The sequence below is a fragment of the Suillus subalutaceus genome, assembly GCF_016647625.1.
Source record: "Suillus subalutaceus strain FC151 chromosome Unknown DFJ58scaffold_89, whole genome shotgun sequence".
NCBI classification, from domain to species: domain Eukaryota; kingdom Fungi; phylum Basidiomycota; class Agaricomycetes; order Boletales; family Suillaceae; genus Suillus; species Suillus subalutaceus.
Genome location: NW_024540338.1, coordinates 122,909 through 143,143, shown reverse-complemented (window position 1 = coordinate 143,143; position 20,235 = coordinate 122,909). Strand labels below are relative to the sequence as shown.

General features: G+C 47.6%; 7 protein-coding genes across 7 annotated transcripts; 4 read left to right on the top strand and 3 right to left on the bottom strand.

The window, feature by feature from the left end:
• Positions 1–382: 382 nt before the first annotated feature.
• Positions 383–3,736, top strand: DFJ58DRAFT_663765 (uncharacterized protein; the record flags this gene model as incomplete). The annotated part of the gene is made up of 12 exons (XM_041382394.1): positions 383–556; positions 610–632; positions 682–879; positions 936–1,147; positions 1,197–1,230; positions 1,287–1,326; positions 1,378–1,450; positions 1,509–1,726; positions 1,778–2,268; positions 2,318–2,442; positions 2,492–2,985; positions 3,044–3,736. 12 exons carry the CDS (start codon positions 383–385, stop codon positions 3,734–3,736), a joined length of 2,775 nt encoding a protein of 924 aa, XP_041241486.1.
• A 355-nt stretch (positions 3,737–4,091) lies between these two features.
• DFJ58DRAFT_799020 (dynactin, subunit p25) lies at positions 4,092–5,223 on the bottom strand. Its single transcript, XM_041390721.1, has 6 exons — positions 5,140–5,223; positions 4,907–5,091; positions 4,710–4,848; positions 4,546–4,648; positions 4,301–4,485; positions 4,092–4,246 (listed from the first exon to the last, which is right to left on the bottom strand). The coding sequence occupies exons 1-5, from the start codon at positions 5,182–5,184 to the stop codon at positions 4,391–4,393; spliced, it is 567 nt and encodes a 188-aa protein (XP_041241485.1). The 5' UTR covers positions 5,185–5,223; the 3' UTR covers positions 4,092–4,246; positions 4,301–4,390.
• A 370-nt stretch (positions 5,224–5,593) lies between these two features.
• DFJ58DRAFT_717329 (uncharacterized protein) lies at positions 5,594–6,143 on the top strand (the record flags this gene model as incomplete). Its single annotated transcript, XM_041384348.1, has 2 exons — positions 5,594–6,060; positions 6,113–6,143. 2 exons carry the CDS (start codon positions 5,594–5,596, stop codon positions 6,141–6,143), a joined length of 498 nt encoding a protein of 165 aa, XP_041241484.1.
• Positions 6,144–9,069: 2,926 nt separating this feature from the next.
• Positions 9,070–11,257, bottom strand: DFJ58DRAFT_663693 (glyoxylate dehydrogenase; the record flags this gene model as incomplete). Its single annotated transcript, XM_041382387.1, has 13 exons — positions 9,070–9,110; positions 9,164–9,313; positions 9,349–9,693; positions 9,748–9,808; positions 9,865–10,155; positions 10,212–10,298; positions 10,358–10,451; positions 10,510–10,610; positions 10,664–10,793; positions 10,852–10,914; positions 10,972–11,023; positions 11,093–11,125; positions 11,188–11,257. 13 exons carry the CDS (start codon positions 11,255–11,257, stop codon positions 9,070–9,072), a joined length of 1,518 nt encoding a protein of 505 aa, XP_041241483.1.
• A 1,626-nt stretch (positions 11,258–12,883) lies between these two features.
• DFJ58DRAFT_490965 (phosphoenolpyruvate pyruvate domain-containing protein) lies at positions 12,884–14,696 on the top strand. Its single transcript, XM_041380653.1, has 5 exons — positions 12,884–13,242; positions 13,294–13,502; positions 13,559–13,760; positions 13,811–14,054; positions 14,107–14,696. The coding sequence occupies exons 1-5, from the start codon at positions 13,009–13,011 to the stop codon at positions 14,295–14,297; spliced, it is 1,080 nt and encodes a 359-aa protein (XP_041241482.1). The 5' UTR covers positions 12,884–13,008; the 3' UTR covers positions 14,298–14,696.
• DFJ58DRAFT_798997 (FMN-dependent dehydrogenase-domain-containing protein) lies at positions 14,602–17,214 on the top strand. The gene is made up of 15 exons (XM_041390720.1): positions 14,602–14,757; positions 14,848–14,888; positions 15,023–15,042; positions 15,094–15,156; positions 15,207–15,336; positions 15,383–15,483; positions 15,539–15,632; positions 15,687–15,773; positions 15,830–16,120; positions 16,173–16,233; positions 16,286–16,320; positions 16,374–16,605; positions 16,673–16,752; positions 16,805–16,937; positions 16,987–17,214. The coding sequence occupies exons 1-15, from the start codon at positions 14,676–14,678 to the stop codon at positions 17,034–17,036; spliced, it is 1,500 nt and encodes a 499-aa protein (XP_041241481.1). The 5' UTR covers positions 14,602–14,675; the 3' UTR covers positions 17,037–17,214.
• Positions 17,215–18,431: 1,217 nt separating this feature from the next.
• On the bottom strand, positions 18,432–20,091 carry DFJ58DRAFT_798980 (S-adenosyl-L-methionine-dependent methyltransferase). Its single transcript, XM_041390719.1, is given in 6 exon segments — positions 18,432–18,672; positions 18,727–18,898; positions 18,962–19,110; positions 19,166–19,660; positions 19,715–19,962; positions 19,982–20,091. 5 exon segments carry the CDS (start codon positions 20,052–20,054, stop codon positions 18,742–18,744), a joined length of 1,122 nt encoding a protein of 373 aa, XP_041241480.1. The 5' UTR covers positions 20,055–20,091; the 3' UTR covers positions 18,432–18,672; positions 18,727–18,741.
• Between the last annotated feature and the right edge of the window lie 144 nt (positions 20,092–20,235).

Here is a 20,235-nt window from a genome sequence, read left to right as displayed (position 1 = left end):
CTTGTGTTGATGGAGACATTGTCAAAAGTACAATGTCATAATTATGTGTACTGGCAGTGGCAACTGCTATATGTAGCGCTGAACCATTAATCCGAATTTATTATTATTATTAGGTCAGCTGCCGCACTGAGGCAATGCGCCAAATAGTTCCATGTGGCAATTTGAAACTCTTCATGACCACCGCGCCGAACTTCAAGGTCGCCTCAGTAGACTTTACACGTTCCAGCTTATAGTTATTTGAACTTCTCTCTGATTAGAAGACCAACTGTCGGCTCTAAGCTGCACGTAGCCCGTCATTCGGCAAGGGCCCGTGGAAGGCATCGAGGCGTTTAGTAATTGCACTATTCCACGCACCATTCCACCTTGGTGAACCATTGGGACGATGTCAAACTCTCTGACGCGCAATACGGGACTGCGACTGGGACCACTAGTACTGGAAACGTTGGTCAAACATTACTTCGATCGTATCAAGAAGGAGAATGCACAGCAGTCCAACTTTGCAACACAGCTGCACCAGGACGAACTTCTCTACCATGAAGCGTTCAATATCGTCAAGGTACGTTTCGGAGTCAATCACCCAAGTACCCCCGAACTTAGGGCAGAATGCAGAGTTTCCTCCAGGCCTCGACATAGTGCGTGCACAAACCCGACCGCGAATACGTGTGTCTGACAGTGACCTAGTCACACCGTGGAGGAAGTACAAGCATTTTCGAATAATCGGACGCCGTCTCTTCCCTCATCTCATGTCGTGCGTTTGTTAGTTCCATTATCCTGCTGCGATGAGGCTGCCAGCTACGTCATCCAAGCACTTGGTGGAGAAGAACTCGCCAAGCGCTTAGTGGGCGGCACAAAGTGGTGGCAAGTGCGTGGAGTCAAAGGGTAATAATATCTGCGCTTGTGAATCAGGAATCATTTACTCAATTCAATTTATCTAGTATCGATGCTGAGTGGATCACGGCTCGTAAGGACTATCAAAAGGCGAAGAAGCGGAGCAAAGCGAAACATAAAGAGAACTCCAATACGGAAATACCCACCAGTGAAAGTGAAACCTCGACTCCAAGTGGACTGCCAGCCTCCAGCTCAAACGAGAGTAGTATTTACAAGGAAGAAATGGACGAAATGCGCTGCATACTATACGCCCATGGAGGTGTGTTGTGTCTTTGCTTAAATTTAAAGCATACAACGACAGTTCTCAGGGGGTTATTACTTTGGGAGCGTTGATCAAGAAAGGTTGGCTTCTTCTTTTTCCGCTTAGCAACTTTGGTAAACTCACGGAGGTTATTCAGATACAGTCTCCAGCGACATGCAAGGAAGATCAACGGCCGTGTTTTTGGTCAGTCATCCTCTCACTACCACCTATTGACTGTCATTGAACAGAAGCTAGCTATCAACTACCGCCTGGCTCCGCAGTATCCCTTTCCCTGCGCCTTACAAGATCTTCTTGCTGCTTGTCAGTACCGTCGTTTCAGAATTCTGAGCACAACGTTCTAAAAGACCCTCCCTTGTAGATCTTTACTTGATCAAACCTCCTTCTGATGCGTCCCACCAGCCAGTGCAGCCAGCACATATCGTTCTTGCAGGAGATTCTGCAGGGGGCGGTCTCACCCTCGCATTGTTACAAATTTTGCGCGACACTGGACTCCCATTACCTGCAGGGGGGATCTTGATTTCTCCTTGGTGCGATTTAACACACTCTTTCCCAAGCATCCACACCAACACTGCCACGGTAGGCTGTCAATGAAATTGTGCAACAGTATGCTAACACCATGATACGTAGGACGTCATTCCTGTATATGGACTTTCATTCCAGAAACCTAGTCCCTTGTGGCCTCCGCCATCGGATGAAATGACCAGCACCGTCCATTCTGGGCTGCGCAGGCGGATACGTCAGATGGTTCGGCTTGAACCGAAACATGATAAACACGACACTGAGGCTTCCTCAAATGTCAGCGTACATCAGGATTCAAGGGGTGTATCATTGATTAACTTAACCGGGGAGGACGAAAGATCGGTTTGCAGTGAAATGCCTGTTAACGTGGGCGCCACTGCTGCACTACCGTCAGTCGACAAGAAAGAAGATCAGGACATACGCCTTCTAACCAATTCAGGTGAATTATTGGTGATAGAAGAGCAGGTGCACATGTATGCCCAAAATAGCTTGCTCGGACACCCACTTGTTAGTCCGGCCCTCTCGTACCTGGGTGGCTTGCCGCCTTTGCTCTTTATTGCGAGCGACAAGGAGGTTTTGAGAGACGAAGCTATTTATTCGTTAGTCGTCAACATTCTGACCCGTTCACCATCTAAAATGCCTATGAAGGGCTCACAAAGCTGCACATCCTTCCCGTTATCCGCTCAAGGAAGAAGTACGCTCTCTTTATCCGCCACTCAAGGGGATAGAAGGCCGTTTCAGTCCAACTGCAGTTCATCTACAGGTCTATGATGGTGAGCAATGTCATTTACGTTGCGGCCTGAAATAAGTCTTTCGCCCTAGATACGGCTCACATTTTGCCGGTCCTGTTCTCTTTTACTACCCCAGGAAAATTTTGCTACCGCGCAATTGCATCTTTTACAAAGCACGTTACAGGCATGAGCGCACTGTCCAGATCTTCGTCCAGTCCGATGGTCTCACCTACTACTAGCGCCTTAGCCTCTCGCACCGCCGTCGGGTTTTCTCTGCTCTCCCGTGCATTGTCTACGCCTGAATTCCTAAATCGTATCCAGGGCAAACCAGATAGCTTGTCGTCGTCCAATGCTCCTGATTCCGTTGCTCTTTCGCCGCGTTCATCCAAATCTCTTCTCCCTCCATTGTCTCGACCTGGTGTGCCAAAGTCTGCATCTGACAACACTCTTTTCCAGTCCACACTGCGGGCTCGATCTTCGGATAACGTAAACGTGGGAGGCAAGGAGGACAAGGGTAGTGTGTCTGACTCCGCTGATAATGTACAGCGATTTGCAGGAGAGAGTAGGGTATATTGCGATGACCAAGTATGTTTTACAAAGTGTGTTATTGAAAACCAGGCTGATGTCCCTAATTCTTTCGCAGGGTGGCCTCTGCTGGAAGGAAGGCATGATTCGCGAAAGGGTGTCAACTTCCGGCGTACTTCGAGCACTGGAACCAGAGGCAGACTTGGACGCATTTCATACTCCCCCGGAAATCATAGGAGTTCTCTCGGAGCTCGCCGTGCGACGCTATATGGAGGGGAAGTGTAAATTTGACAAAAAGTTTGCGAAAGAGCGACATGCCATCCAGAAACAACGTCAGCGCAACCTCGAGCTTTCGAGAAAAGACGTTGTGAAGAACATTGCACAACTTCAAGACTCGCATGGTTCGCCGACCAAAAATGGCAAGGGGAAGGCACACGATACTGTGAAAGGTATCAAAGAAGGTCTGGAAGCCGCCTCTGCCAGCTGGAGTTGGGCCTGGGCTTTGGATATGGATGAGCGTCCTCCACCGAGTAGCATTATATCGCGGCGAGATACAGATGAAGCTAGACGGCTCGCGCGGATTGCTGATCAAGCTGTCCTACAAGAGTACAGTCATATGAGCGCTAACAGCTTGTGGGCTGTTATCGTCAATTTCTTAACCATCGCCCACGAACGTGACCACAAACATGCCGACTCCGACATCAACGATGGTGGCAACAAACCAGCATCCCCATTACAGAAACGCAAGTCGTTGTTCCCCTCACTGCGACCTCGAACACGAGAGGTGAACCAGTCTGAACCAAGTAAATGATGTAGATATAGTGAGTTCCTACTCTTACCTAAATTCTTAAGTCGACAATTTATTTCAATTTTCTAGTTCTGTAGCACAGGAGTTGACAATACTACCCACATGATAATAGATCACAACCAGGAATTTCCTTTTTTTCCAAGCATGCAATTTAATTATAAAGTGGTGTGTTTATCCTATTGGATCTACGGGGTCGACTGGAACAAAAGTGTGGACCCTTGGGCTTCTCGCATTCAGAAGATCTCGTGTAGTAATAATTTAATAGGGAGCAGTACTGAAATCTCTGACCCAAACGACTCGTCACCCTCAGGCTGCACCGCGGGAGGATCTTGCACCTGTATTCCCGTGGCATCCGTACTGATGAGTCTCGTAGTGCTTAGAGACGCTGCGCATTAAATTAGACACAAGTACACACTGCATTACTTCAACCTATTGGTGTGGGTAAGGGATTTGAGCCTGACTCCGAGGCAGTGCCGACAAAAGCCATGGGAGAGAAGGATACGAGTAGCATAACTGAGATGTCATGTTAAGTGGATCAGGCAGACAGACAGGTGCAATGCAAAATACCGTGACTATCCAGAGGTCACACATGATAAGGATGATCTGATGGTAGAAGTGATGGTAAGTGGGCTAAGGCTAGAGGATCACGATGCCTAATCATCGCTCTAAAGGTTGGAAACGACTATAGTACTGTTTTGTCTGGGATTCAACCATCTCTTGTGTAGACTCTGGTAAATCTTCGACAAAGCGACCTACGAAATATAGTCGGCATCATTATCATGAGATACAAGCAAACGTTAAAAATCACTAGCCTGGCGAGCCAGTAAATAGAGCCAGAGCTGGAATAACAGTGTTGGGAGGAATGACAGTGTTGTCTGCCACCTGTGCGCAATCTTTGATGATTGTAAACTTTCCCTGCAGGACATGCCCAGTGAACTTTGAAGACAATCGTGTATTGATGGTCAGGAAGACTTACAATAACACAATTCTTCCCAATGACAACATGATTCCCGATCGTCGCAGCTTCGACAACGGTATTGGCACCAATGTGAACATAGTCCCCGATCTTCATTGGGTAGTAATTGAAATTTCCGCGATACGTCTTGTATGGTGGCCTGGAGTATCGTAGAACCTCCAAGTTAGATGCATATGCTACCTCCAAGTAAAACGCACCTCATCACGCAACCCTCGCCAACGAGGCAGTACCTTCCAAGGGAAATGACAACGGCATGACCAGGACCTGTTCTGCGAAGATCTCCCCGGATGATTGCGCCGCTGGAAATAATAGTCTTTCCTCCGAGAATGATGTTCTGAGGTCCAGCTATGGTGGCTCTTCGAGAGACTTTGTTTCCTGTGTCCTAGATCAGTGTCAACAATTGATTGAATCCGCTGGGTTCGTCGCTTACAGTTTCGATGAATTCAGCCTTGGAATAATATACTGGTGCGTCCATCGAGGGCCGAGGCTAACGCAAAACGCCGACGGGCCAACTTGGATACCAGTGACAAATACATGATAACTGAACCTCCATTATCATGTTCCAGCTCACTACTTTCAGGTTGGCCAGCTATCGAGCCCATCGGCTTGCTTCATTCAATGGCTCCGTGATATGTTGCAGATCTGCACGAGCTTTCAAGTTTTGGTCCACACCCTGTGATCCGCAGAGGCAGCGGCCACAGCTCACCGCTCGGAGTCGACATTTTTCAACATCCCCTCTAACAGCAGACGATGCTGCGTTCTCGACAAAAACACCCTCTTCCGTAGATAGCCAAGCTGAGCCGGTTGCTTACCATGGTCCACTTACACAGACATTCCGTCGTCTCAAAATTTTCTCTCTTTCATCCTTGGGTCTGTCATGTATTATGACCCCATTCATCTTCATTGTCGAATCATCGCTCCCTCTGCCTGCTCGAATTGCTTTAGCAGCAACCGCACTTTCCACAAGTTCTATCTCGACCGCCCTCGTTGGGTGGGCTGGCGCATCCTATGTCGTTGACCTGCGAAGGCTTTCGCCAGCCGACAATGGCAATATCGAAGGCATTGAGATGACCACGCTCACGCTTACGCTACAAAGGCTCGTCACGCGTGTGTATGACGCTGACTTCCTAGTAGAGACGAAGCGACCATTTGCGAAGTGGGAGCTCGTGCAAAACGTCTTACTGCCACCGCCAAAAGAGGACGCACTCATGGCAGTGAAAGGTGGCCCACCGGGCGAGGAGGAAACAATAGCGGAAACCTTCGATGCTTCGGGCAAGATTGTGGGACGGTGGATTGTGAAATGGGAAAAAGATGGTGCAGGAACATGTCGCGGAATGGGAAAGGTCGTGCGGTACGCAATTTTTATCAGTTGCGTATGCAGAGAGCTAACATTACATGTCCAGATATTTCAATGTGCACGAGGAGCTGCTGTGACATGTGCATCTAGGTCATTGCTTCGAGTAAGCAGGATTTTTGCCGTTACTCTAGCGCACCGTCATTTTTACTGAGTAACTACAACAACTATGCATATGGTCAGACCTGGTGTGGAATATGCTCAGGCAACACCCCCTCTGTACGAACTGCGCACCATACGGCGTAACAGTTGGCGGCTCTATCATTGCCTTGAAGATCATTAGCGTGGCACTTGGCCGCATTTTACGTTCAACTCAAGCTTAGTGACGTCTGTAATGCTTGACGCCAGCATCTATCCGTGATGTGCCACGATGGCCTCAGGTGCCTTCCCTAAGTGATGATTCAAACTCTTGCCGGGCCGTGGTACAATACCAAAGACAAACAGGAATAAATGGGGGAACAACATCCATCATGAAGAGGTAGTCGCACACATCGACAGCATGGACGCCACGACCTGTTAAACAGCAGATCACATACTGACCTCCTGAAGCAAACCTGCAACTTATCTACGCGTCACGCCGACTCCTGGATTGCTTTCACACCATAGGTAAATTTCCTACTTGTACGAATGGTCTTGCTCTGTTGTTTTATGACCTGTTGTTTTCTTATTGACAACGGTTCGCCTCTACATTGGATCGCGGGCCAAAACTTCGATGCATCAAGATCGGTGTCTTTCGTGTTCTCATATTGTGTATTCATCAATGCTTCTTGTTTCAGTCTGTAAACCAAAATTTGAAGACTGGGTGATACGTACCACCGCCGTGTGGAGCGGCAAGTAAATAAATCCCGTGACCGCAGTATGTGCAAGACACTGATGGTGACCCTCTAGAGACAGCAGTTGAGTTCGGGCCGCCCACTTTGCGCTGAAGATGACTGCTCGCCGGTCTAGTTATCATCAAGGGGACCATCTTATTGTCTAACAGGTAACAGTCATTCTACATCAATCGCGAACATATAATCACCGCTCAGTGGTCTTGCCGCCCAATCACGGACATCATTGGTCGTGGAATAGTTTGTAGCGGAGGAAAATTTACAGAGACCTGTGATCGCAGGCCCAAAAGGTATTAGCATGTTGGTTTAATTAAACTAACGTTGTGTCGTCGCCGAGCAAGTTGCATAAGGTGGACGGAGTATTACATGGCCGCGGGCCCGCGGACTACAGACTAATTGCTTCCGCGGTCGTGACGCTGTACTGTCGCAAATCGATTGTATAGGATCATGTTCAAACACCATCTTATGTCGCTCGCAAAATCCTTTGAATCCTCCTTAATGATCAACATATGAATGTCCATCTGCGTACAGCACCTGGAATACTGCTCGGGAATGTATCAATTGGTAGTACTGTAAGACCATCTTGTATTGCCTCTAAAGTGATCTAATATTGGTTTTCAGACACAATGTGAAGTATTGTCTTACCGCGTCAAGCCGCGGCCCCACCTTGTTAAGTCTGATGCGACCTCTGTACTACCATGTCAAGCCTCATTCAGGCTGGGTCAAGCACCACTCATACCATAAGTTCTCCCGACATATTCGCAGCCTCCGTATGACTACTAATGTCAACCTCCACACTTACCTATGCTGCGTCAAGGCCTACTTGCACGCCATGTCAAACATTTTGTGCCGCGTCAAACCTCATCTATTTCGCGTCAAACCCACCCTGCGCGTCAGCATTTCAACCGTTAGTCTAACGTAGGTGTATTTTCAATCTGTCATAATAATTGATTTTCCAATTTTTTTCTAACGGTGAATTACTAGACGTTGTACACTGTAGTCGTCTATCGGCTGTAATAAAATCATTTACTGAGCATTCTGTGCAATGGACAAAGCGGGACTCCGAGAAATCATTTTTCTAGCAAAAAAAAATCCTTTTATTTTGTCTTCAATGACCTAGAGAAAAACCGATATGGCACTTTTGGAAATCCATATATAATATGTCTTTCGTGAGTGCTTTGAGATACGGGGTGCACTCATTTTAACCATCCTCTAGGAATTAATCAAACATATATTCAACTTTTTCTATTCAATCGAGATAGGCAATCACAATCATCCATATCAACCGCTGGGTATTTGGGGACATCATCTCTTGCCACGACTGTTCGGATGCGCCGTTCGACTGATACCCTTTGAGAACTCAAATTTGACAAGTAGAACAGGTAAAATGATGGCTTATATTCCGCCGACCTCTGTGCAGACCGCTCAGCGGCCGCGTCAAAATAGCTACGCCTCTTCCGCAGGATCGAACGTTCCATCATTACATATTTGATGTTAGATAGCCGATCAAATTCGACACGCTCCCATGATTCTATTGACACCATGATCCTTACTAGCGGAACAACAGAAGGTTGGCATGTCCCAGGAGGTACAATTGTCCTAGGCTTGGCTTACGAACTCTTATCATGTGAGCTCCAATAGACTAATTCAGCAATGACTGACTCGGAACGCCCAGCAACTTGGCCGGTTCATTCTTATCTATCATGCCAAGAATCATCATCTACGAGTATAATATAAGATCTAGGGGTGTTTCAGAAGGTGACCCTGTAACTCAATGTCTGGGAGCCGGCGCTAATCTTACTGAGTATGTCCTTGGAGTCAAATATCCGGGACCTCCTTTTTTTTTTTCAAATCGTGTTCCATTGTCATACATCGGCGCTATTGTTTATTTCGCAGGCATGGCTACTTAGTCATGCCTCAATCGAGCCAGCACACATCATGATAGTATCAACTACATGGAATAATTCAGTCAGGTTGAAATAGCACTTGACCACTCGAACGGTCCTCCTTTCAATAATAAGAATCTAGCATGTGCGGGATATGAGAATGCATTATAGGGTAAAGGCATCATTTGTATCATGCGAAGTATAACTGAATAATGCGACCAAATCGGAATCAAGAGCAAAGATGAATGCTATGTGCAAAAATCAAATGCGGGACTCCAATGTCGTGAGTCTCACAGCTTGTTCTTGAACTGGGCAAGCGCCAGGGGTTGATCTTCGAAACACAGAATCAGAAGGAATATCACCGATCAAATGGCATGAACTCACATGTAGTGTTATATAGGTTATCTGGTGGAGTGAGACCAACGTGCGAGTGGAGGGCATTTGCGTCGACCATGTCAGGTGTCAGGTCATCTATAGTGCGGGCACCAAGGAGGCGCATGTTCATTTCTAGTTCAGTCCTATATTTGGGAGTGACTATCGGATATGCATAGTGTCATCGCCCGATCGACTCACCCGGAAGATTTGGAAGGCCTTTTCAACGCCGTCTTGTCCATAGGCACAGAAGGAATACATAAATGCCCGACCGACACCGACGGCAGATGCCCCGAGGGCGATAGCCTTGAGGACGTCGGAAGCTCTCCGGACGCCGCCATCAACGAAGACTTCGAATTTAGGGTTGGGCCAAGGACCACGGGTCTTGAGAGCGGCAACAACCTCAATCAGGTTCTCGACACCGGATCGAGCCGTGTCGAGTTGACGACCACCGTGATTGGATAGGACAATTCCAGCAAGACCATAGTCATAGGCCATGAGTGCGTCTTCGGGTGTAGCAACACCCTTGAGGACAATAGGCACTGAGATGAAAGCGTGAGATATAATTTATTACAAGTCGGCCCAGAAGTACTGACTATTCGTGATGCTCTTGAACCAGGGGATGTCCTTCCACGATAAGGAAGGATCGATGAAGGACTGATCGATGCACAATTTTCAATATCATCCGCCACGTAAGATTTGCTTGGACCTACGGAAATGGCACGGGCAACGCCCTCGTCCTTCTTGACTCCAGATTGATTTTCTTGGACTTTCGCAACCCCAGATTCGTCAATGAATTTCATGCGCATATCCTTCTCACGGCGACCAAGCTGAGGGGCATCGACGGTTATGAAGAGGCCCTTCACACCACGCTTCTCAGCATGTTGAACGTACTTCCTTGTGATCTCCCGGTCACGGTTGACATAGAGCTGCAGGAACTGGACCTGGCCGGGGACCGCAGCATCAACGATCTCATCGAATGCGCAAGATGCAAGTGTTGGAATCTTTGCATCGCTGGTCAACAATGGCCAGCATCAATTTGATGAAAATTGTCCGTTACCATCTGGATTACGCCATGTTTTCCGGCCGCTCTGGTCAAGTTCAGTTCTCCATCTGGATGGCCGAGCTTGCCAAGTGCTGTAGCAGACTGGCAAATCCGGGTGAGGCTACATCTATTTACGACCTATGGGAATGCCAAGTACTTACAATGTACACTGGAAGCGAGGATCTCCAACCGAGGATGGATGTTGACCAATCGACAACCGAAACATCACGAAGAACACGGGGACGAAACCATATTCTAGAAAATGTGGTGAGACCATAGTTCAATTATTAATTATGGACAACGCTGGGCGAACCTTTGGTATGCTGCACGATTCTCGCGTATGGTGATTTCATCATCAGACGCTGAAGAGTAGTAGGCCCATGCTTTAGGAGGGAGAATGCCTTTTGCGACTGCCTTTCAGACGCGTGATTAATTCGCACAGGATCTTGCTGACGCGAAGTACCGACCTCGAAATCATGCAGATTAACGATTTCATCCAAGGAAGGCCGAGCCATCATCAATTCTTGGCGAATCTTCTCCTCCGCAGTAACTTCTTTGATAACCTTGACCACAGTGTTCGGGTCGACAACGCCAAGGCTGCGCAGATAACACGATTGGTCATTAGAATGTTCTCGGAAATCTGAATGCTCCTCACTGCTTATCCTTCGGTAGGTGGGTCGTAATGGCATCCGGAGGGTGAATAGGGTCATATGCTTCACTGATAGCCGGTAAATTCCTCATTAGGCTAGACCTGTACGAACGCGATGATCCTTACGTTGCATCCACACCGGCATACTTCAGGATAATCTTGCTGCCACCAGGATGTTCTGGAAAAACCAGCGGTATGCGATGAGAACGCGGCATCATTCACTTTATGCCATGGTCCAGTGACGTACCAGGCAAAAAATCTGTAACATCGTACACTTTGCCTTGTGTAATATATTGTTGATAAGTACTTGGTGCCAAATAAATTGATGCGCGAACCACACACCGTGCACGATGATCCAACAACTTGAGGCAGTTGCGTGCTCAGCGACTGTCCGAGTAGAAATTAGAGACATATCAGCAAATGTTCGATTTTAATGGAGGTAGTATCTTCGAGTTTCGCAAAAACTCATCTTATCCACTTTTTGAGCCCTGCTAAGCGGAATGTGCGGAGATCGTATACACGATTTACGTCGTAGAGCATACCATTAGGAGCAAATTGCCTTCCGCCATGGATGGGGATCATGAGCGTACGAGCGGATCGGATGGCGCACTCCGGTCGGGGATAGACCGGACAGTGGAAGGGAAATGGGGTGCGCATACGGACTTTGAGCGAAAGTACGACAGCGTCATGAACACGTTACATCATCAATACTAGACTTTCTGGATCCGCAAGTTGTTCTATGTACATGTTCTCAAATCGCGAGCCTGTCAGAAACGGTGGACCGATGTACGTAAGCCGTGTCTCATCATGATCCAAAGGGATGTCCATAAATGCCCAACGTTAACCCCCCTAACGCCGACTTTGTGCCGCGGGAGGGGTTCGCTAAGCGCTGAGCCATATGGGATGCACATAGAATTCATTTTGTAGCAGATTCGATCTGGGCGAAATACTCAGGATAATATTCTGCAAACCTTGGTCCACGGAAACGAGCATAATGTGCCGTCAACACATATGTTCAGGTTGCATAATATGATCATCATGGGTGACTAATTGATTAATTGATATTACCGTACGTTCAGATTTGAACCAAATGTATGACCTAGGTGCGTCAGTGGCTGGTGTGGTTAGTGGTTAGGGTTAAAGGCTACACCCACGTCGCGTCCAAATCAAGGACACTCATTGTTGCTCACCTTTTTGGACGACTCGGTCCCTCGAAATGTAAATAGTTCTATACAAGCGTCTCTGCACTAGTACTGCTGCAGACTAGTGTATACTGTAGTGCTCAACGTTAACGGCGTCACAGCGACTTTTACTCTTTTGAAATTCCCAGTTACAAGGGTCCCAGTTGATGAATATTTAAGTTACTCGACCGGTTGTGCCATGTGCTTTCAAGAGAACGGCTAACCGTTTAGGTATTTTTTTTTTATCCTTGAGTGAAGCTTGGATTAGATATCTCCGCTCAAATACCGTCAGTGCTAGTGACCTCCAGTCCGTGTCCTACGTAGTCGGTTCCAAGCTTTGTTCCACATGCTCCGGTTATGCCTTTTGCTGAACAACGCCGATGTGCTGGGTTTAGAGCTGTGCGTTTTGAGCCTGTCCGACTGTCAGACATCCGGTTATTAACTTGAATTCAACCCTGAGTTAGCGCCGCCTACGGGAATTTCGCTTTGAATTTCGCTTGGCTGCTGCCGGCAGCCTATCTCGGAGCCAACCCTCATATCCTTCTCGGTTTCTCCTTGCCAAGTTGCTCCGCATCTGTCTGATAGGTGTGTCCCGTGGTTTCCCCTTTCATGCATCTTCTCTCGCCACTTGTCTCCGCAGCTGTTTTCATTGTTCCATGCCCAAATCAAACCCCCTAAATCGAATCAAGGATAATGTGGCCGCAGGCAGCTTGTATGAGTTGTATCCCTGACACCGTATACGTTACCCTTTTCTGCCGGTTTACGGGTTTTTGGTGCCGCGTAACACAGAACATTCGAAATTTTTGTAACTACCCGAAGCTTATAAGGACGTACACATTGAATCAATTGATGTCATTCCTCCCTTCCTTGCCAAACTGCCTTTCACTCATCTACCTTATTGAATTCCAACCTTTCCTTCAAGTTTTTCAAACTGTTGCTCACTCGCACCCTTCATATCTATTTATCTAACTTCTTCTTCTCAATGGCACCTGGACTTGATTTCTTCAGGAGCTCCGAGTCGAGCGAAACCCCAGTCGTCCAAATCTCCCCCGATGCAGAGCCCGAAGATAATGGTGCCTCCATGGTACCCCAGTTGACGCCTAAACCTGATGTTTACTACAACTCCCGCCTCGACCCGAAGAACTTCCTTCAGGGAGAACTCTCTTTTGACGCTGCCACTCGTCTTCGTCAATTGCTTGCTAGGCCAGGTATCGTTGTAAGTATTTTTTTTCCTCTGTAGATTAGGTATTCTCAGTTGTCCTACCAGATTGCCCCTGGTATTTGTGATGGTATTAGTGCCCGTTGCGCACTCGAAGCTGGTTTCGATTGTATGTACCAAAGTGGTGCAGCAACCACCGCTTCACGTCTTGGCATGCCCGACCTTGCCATCGCTACATTGAATGACTTCGTCCAAAGTGCACAGATGGTGTGCAGCTTAAGCCCAAGCACTCCTGTTATCGCTGATGCCGATACTGGGTAAGCACATTTTATATACGTGCAGACATCTCAGCTAACACCTTTGCTCGATTCAGCTTCGGTGGTACTGCCATGGTTGCTCGCACAGTCTATCAATACATCCGTGCTGGTGTTGCTGGCATGCACATCGAGGACCAAGTACAAACTAAACGTTGTGGTCACTTGATGGGCAAGCAGGTTGTCTCCCGAGAGGAATTCGTTACCCGTATCCGAGCAGCCGTCATTGCTCGTGACTCTTTCCCCGGTCACTCGAACTTCGTAAGGGACACTTCACAATTCTTAATGTTTGATCTAATTCATCTTAATAGGTCATTATTGGACGTACCGACTCCGCTCAAGTTCTTGGCATGGAAGAAGCCGTCTTTCGGTTGAAGTTGGCAGCTGATGCCGGTGCCGATGTCTGCTTCATTGAAGGCGTCAAAACCGCCGAGCTATTAACCTCCACGGTCGAAGCCTTGAAGCCTAAACCCGTCCTCGTTAATGTTATTTCTGGCGGTCTAACACCCTCCTTCACTACCAAAGAGGCCGAGGCCCTTGGCGCTAAGATCATCAGTAAGTGGAGCACACTACCTACATGAGAAAGGATGTTTGAACATGCTTTCAGTTTTCTCACTCGTATCCTGCGTCGCTGCTGTGCATGGCATTCGTGCTGCTATGCAATCCCTGAAGAAGACTGGCACTGACTTTTCATCGGCCAGGGGCATGGATCCCAAGGCCTTCTTTGATGTCATGGGTCTCCAAGACGTCGTCAGCTTAGACGCAAAGGCGGGAGGTAGTTCGTTTGACGTCGTTTAGAGCCTCTTTGACTTTGATATCGCTCTCGTTATTATTCCACTAATTCGTTTTTCCGACTGTTTCAATTGTATCTGGATGTCATGGGGCCATCAGCATCGGTATCGTTACGCTGTTATCATTAGACTTTTCTTTACCTCTCTACAAGCAACAAATGCATGCAATACACCTGGATTTCTTTTGTGGAAACTCGGCGAATGTGCGACGATCACAGGTTCCCGGAATGGGTCCCCGACTCCAGAAATACTCCATCCGGCATCCAGTCGGCCACGGCGCTCCGTCGGCTCTTCATGACCTCAGAGTCTAGCCGCCATACACTTGTAAGTGACCCTTTGTTCAAGACCGTCGTGTTCGGGTTCTCATTACAACGCGACAACCACCATGGCAAGCTCAGGCAAGACGTACTCCGGCAAGGAAGTTGCTGTGCACAACAGCCGCGAGAGCTGCTGGATCATTGTACATGGTGGGTGCATATCTCTCATGATTCCAGCCCTCTATTGGTCTACCTCGGAATCAACAAAAACGAATGGCTGACTTGGAGCTTTGTTTGTAGGTAAGGTTTATGATGTCACAGACTTCCTAGACGGTGAGTATGTAACATTGCAATGTGATCAACTCTGGACTAACTGTTTCGGCACAGACCACCCTGGTGAAACACAACCTCTCTTGTACAGCAATGCATATCGACTGATTAATAACCACAGGTGGAAGCAAGATAATCCTTGAAGTATGCTGGAAAGGACGCGACGTACGTCATTCTCCATACCCCATTTGTTTGTTGCTTATGCCATTCTGGCAGTGCAGAGTATGACCCAATTCATCCACCAGATGCCATTACGACCAACCTCAAACCTGAGAAACAGTCGGTATTTTCCCATTGACGTGATTGTGACCGTAACTCACTCACGTTAGCTTGGGGAGCGTTGATCTCACAACTGTGGAGAAGGTTGAGGTGAAGGTTACTGATGAAGAACGTGCACGTCAAGAACGCATTGCTGCTCGCCCACCCCTTTCCGAGATTTTGAACCTTCATGACTTTGAGGTTTGCCTTTGCCATGTGGACAGAGCATATACTTATGTATTGACAGGCCATTGCGAAATATACTATGCCAGAGAAAGCATGGGCGTATTACTCCTCAGCAGCTGATGACGAAATTACGAACAGGGAGAATCATGCTGCCTTTCATAGGTATATCTGATCGCAAACTAATGTGTGGAGTTCTGATCGAAGTTCTGTACCCCAGGATATGGTTCCGTCCACGAATTCTTAAAGATGTCACTAAAGTTGATTGGTCAACGACAATACTGGGGCACAAGTCAAGCATGCCGTTGTACATCGTACATTCTTCCTTTCCGATTAAGTTCTTATATTCTAAACGTTCTATTCTACAGACTGCGACAGCTCTGGGAAAGCTGGGCCATCCTGACGGCGAGTTGAATTTGACGCGGGCAGCCGCGAAGCATGGCGTTATCCAGATGGTCTGCATTTCTGATGCATTCATGTTATTGAACTGCCGTTACCGTGCTCGTTACAGATACCAACCCTTGCGTCGTGTTCCTTCGATGAAATCATGGACGCTGCAGCGCCTGGCCAGGTCCAATTCTTCCAGCTTTATGTCAATAAAGATCGCGAAATTACGAAACGCATAGTACGACATGCCGAGCAACGTGGTATCAAAGGTCTGTTCATTACGGTTGATGCACCACAACTCGGCCGCAGAGAGAAAGATATGCGGCAGAAGTTTGAAGCTGAAGATCCGTCGGAGGTGAGTAAGGCGGACCAAGGGGGGGTTGATCGCTCCCAGGGAGCCGCACGAGCTATCAGCGTGAGTGATATTTAGGGTTCCGTGGTGGTGTACGGCTCATATTGGCTGACAGTCTTTCATCGACCCTGGATTGAACTGGTCTGATATGGCATGGTTTAAGAGTATCACTAAGAGTATGGGGCATAAACACTTGTCTAAAAACTGCTAGATCTCATACTTTTACAGTGCCCCTCATCTTGAAAGGTGTCCAATGTTGGGAGGTACTTTAGGTGCCCTTTCCTGGTACCGAGCCTTACACACTTTTTTATACTAGGACGCACTCGAAGCATACGACATCGGGCTTAGTGGCGTCGTCTTGTCGAATCACGGCGGACGTCAGCTCGACTTCGCACGGTCGGGTCTTGAAGTACTCGTTGAAGTCACCACCAAACTCAAAGAGAAACGTGGACTGTCGTTTCCCAATGAGAAGTTCCAGCTATTCGTTGATGGTGGTGTCCGCCGTGCGACTGACGTGATGAAAGCCGTTGCATTGGGTGCTACAGCTGGTAAGTTAGGAGATCATCCATGCAATACAAATAATGCTTCAGTCATTTTTATGCTGATCCTGAACAGTTGGTGTCGGTCGCCCATTCTTGTATGCGTACTCGTCTTATGGGCCTGAAGGTATCGACCAGGCCCTTCAAATTTTGCATGTGTGTTTCTTCTCCCCTAAAATATACGTCCTCTCATTACGCTGACTCATAGGACGAGTTTGAAATGAACATGCGCTTGCTGGGGGCACGCAACATAAAGGAAGTCGTGCCAGAGATGGTTGACTCCTCAAACATCCACCTGCACATAGTCTCTGTCCCCAGTGATAACCTTTATGAGGGCAACTGTGAGTCCTGTGTCTTTTCTTTTGGTATTCTAATACAGTGCCCTTTCAGACGAGCGACTTCAAGGTGCCCGTCTCAGAGAGATCAAGAACAAGCTGTAGATATTTCCGTGGCGTCGACCTGAACTCTGGAGCCCCATCATACCGCTGTATATCATTTGCAAGATTTAGATGTTCGAATGCTAGGTCGATTTCAATTATTTTGTGTAAATAGACATGTGTTGATGTTGGAACACGATGAGTTGCGTTCGTCTAAGCAGTTAGCGCCAAAAAAAACCGAACAACTCTTGGTCTGAATGAGGGCTGCTCAATTCAGCAGATGGTCCGAGTGCCGTCGAAGTCGCCCTCTGGCAAAACTGGCGCGGCGCAATGGTGCAGTACTATAAGGCTACTCGATTCTGAAAGTTCGAGTTCACCTGGGCACCGCTAAGCGTCGCCAAACCTCTAAACGGCTGCGGAACTCGTACCTTACGGCGCGCAGCGCTAACACTTGGTGGGGTAAATTATCTATAAGCAGTCTTTATAAAGCACATCCCAAACTCGTCATTCACGTTCTTGACCCTCAGCAAGCTAACCCTTGATATTCCTGACCCTGGAGTATATTATATGTACTAGTATGTTCATGAATATTAGCCTAATCGTCTCAAAAACGAAATCTATACTTAACAAAGTTTAGACAAGGGTTGGGTCTGCTGAGAGTTATTATGAATGACGAGGTATAGTAGGATGTGCTTTAAGTGTTGGCGCCGTAAGCCCTTGCATAAATTTTAAAGTTAACGTTTAGGTACGAGTACTCTAGGATAAGTGTGGCGATAGTGCTCTGAATCGGATTTAGATCCCAGTGAACTCAAACTTCATCAGAATTGAGCAGCCCTCATGGAGAACGGTTATACGTATCTTATACTCTGCTTGTCCTAGTACTCACTAAGACTACATAGAAGATTACCAGTGAGTAGAACTTCATCATTCCGGATCTGCTGGAACATTTGACACTAGGAACCAATTAATATTGGTAAGTTACGGTGCAAGCACCCACGGTGACCCACCCATCCCCGACTCGCGGATTTCCACTCTGCATTTTATCTGTGTGCCATAAGATACGGCTCAACTTACAGCCATTTCCAAATCGATAGGTCAGATTCAAACCCACTGCTTTTGTTTAGTTTTGGAATAAAACAAACAACCGCCAGGTGCGAGCTCTCTGCCTTCCCTGACATATTTTCTAAATCTGAGTACGATATTGCCGGGCTACAGACTACTCTATATGTTGTATACAAGGGCTCGCTGACGGAGTAACAGCTATAATTAGACAGCGTGCCGCCATCATTTCGTATGGATCACAATTGAGCTCGCCGATCAGATCAGCATCGACTAGTCTCGATTTCGTCGGATCCAGGCCGAGAAGACCAAGAGACACGAGAGCGCACCGAAATTCGTCAGAAAACCACGAAAACCAAACGGGTTCAAGACCTACCAAATCTTTCACGTCACCACGCATTCTGTACAATAATCGAATCTAAATTTGTTTACATAACATCCTCAAGGACAACTCGACAGATGATAATAAACTAATGACCAGCGTCAACGAGGGAAGCCAGAGACAAACAAAAACAGCGGATCATCTGATGGGCCGAATCAAGCTCATGGAGCATACCCCCAGCACAACAATGACTCAGAAAAACCCGATCATCAAAATAAAGCCCTCCTCCAGCGAGTCTGGAGCTGCGCACCGCCTCTGCTGGTCGATGAATCAAAAAGGATTCTGATAACCAAATGGACCAGAAGGATGCACCTGTTGTTAGTCAAGCTACACAGTATCTGCGAGTTGTTGTTTGACCGGACGCAAGCCCCATTCAATCCATGGGGATATTGATGAGGAGGCCTTCACACCCCATGTGATCGCATAATGTTCAAGAACGAGATTGAGCTCTTCGACCTCATCAAGCATTTCAAGGCTAGATATTCTGTGTCAAATACAGGTAAACGGAATTCATTGAATTGTATTTTGTATGCCATAGAAGACTTACCTTTCTAGTTCTGACGGCTCTATGTAATTACTTCTGATATTACGAAGGGTCAGTGCCTTCCCAGAAGTGAATCCGTGCTTTAAGAAACGGGAGGGCAGAGACTCTAATGAAGGATATGGCTTCGCCCCAGGAAGAGAAACATTTCTCGCCTATGTGATACATTGCACTAAGATCAGACAGTCAATGTCAAAGTGGATGACTCACTCGAAGATTGTTCATCATGACCTGCCCAAAGGAATCTTCCAGCCCGAACATTTCATATACCGTGCATCCCAGAGCACCTGGTGATGGAGTGTGGGTGCTCGGGCTGAAGAAGTCAACGAACCATTGTATCAATATGGATGAGGCCTCCGGAGACATGTAAACCAACACGCATTCAAACAATAGAAGTGTTGGAAGAGTAGGTGACAGATACTCTTTGAAGAGCCCTGGAAAAATGTCTCCGGGGGGGTTGCGAAGATCACATGGTAAAAGATGATATCTGGACGAGTGCAAAGCCTGCCCCCCAAGATCTACAAGGATTATTGCAGAAGTGGTTATCCGCACATCGTTGGGCGACCTCACTGACCTAGCTCCGAATGACCAAGAGTAGTGCTGAAGCCCGCTTCTCGGATTGCGAATGGCCATTGCTTTCTTCAGGGTCACGTCCGGAAAGTCGAGTTCGAAATACGCCCCAATCTGCTCTTTCCAGGGTCCATCCTACTAGTCGTTTCACCGTCAGCTCGTCGTTGGGGGTAGGAAGCCATTAATCACCATCAAACGCCAAAATCGTGTATCGCTCCCTGCTCCGAGACTAACAATCTGACAAGGTTGCCCCTCCGGCTTGGAGAGCTCAAGCCACTGTTCCACGAGTCTGTCGATGGCTTCGGATCGCACATAGGTACCCGTATTGATCAATGGTGACCGCAGGGGCTGTAGCTGCGCCCGAGGCAACAGGGAACTGATGAAGCGGTCGGTCAGATAGCCTTTCCTGACTGCAGATAGTCGTGCCAATGCTGCATCTGAATCTGTCTGGCGAACTAGCAGCATCGGCGTCATGAACTCTTTCACTTCGATTGGCGGGTGCGGGCGGGTACATTGACTCGATGATCATACAATAGATCGATCATGAATAATCGCAATATTTGCGGTGAAAGTACTGTTTGTTCAACTTTGTACCGACTCATGATTGGTCACCAAGCAGTGATTGCGGATTGTCAATGTCCGAGCGGTATAGCAGGCTGCTGGCCGTCTGAAAGTTCAACTACCTGCAGATTCCTTCAGCCTACAATAGC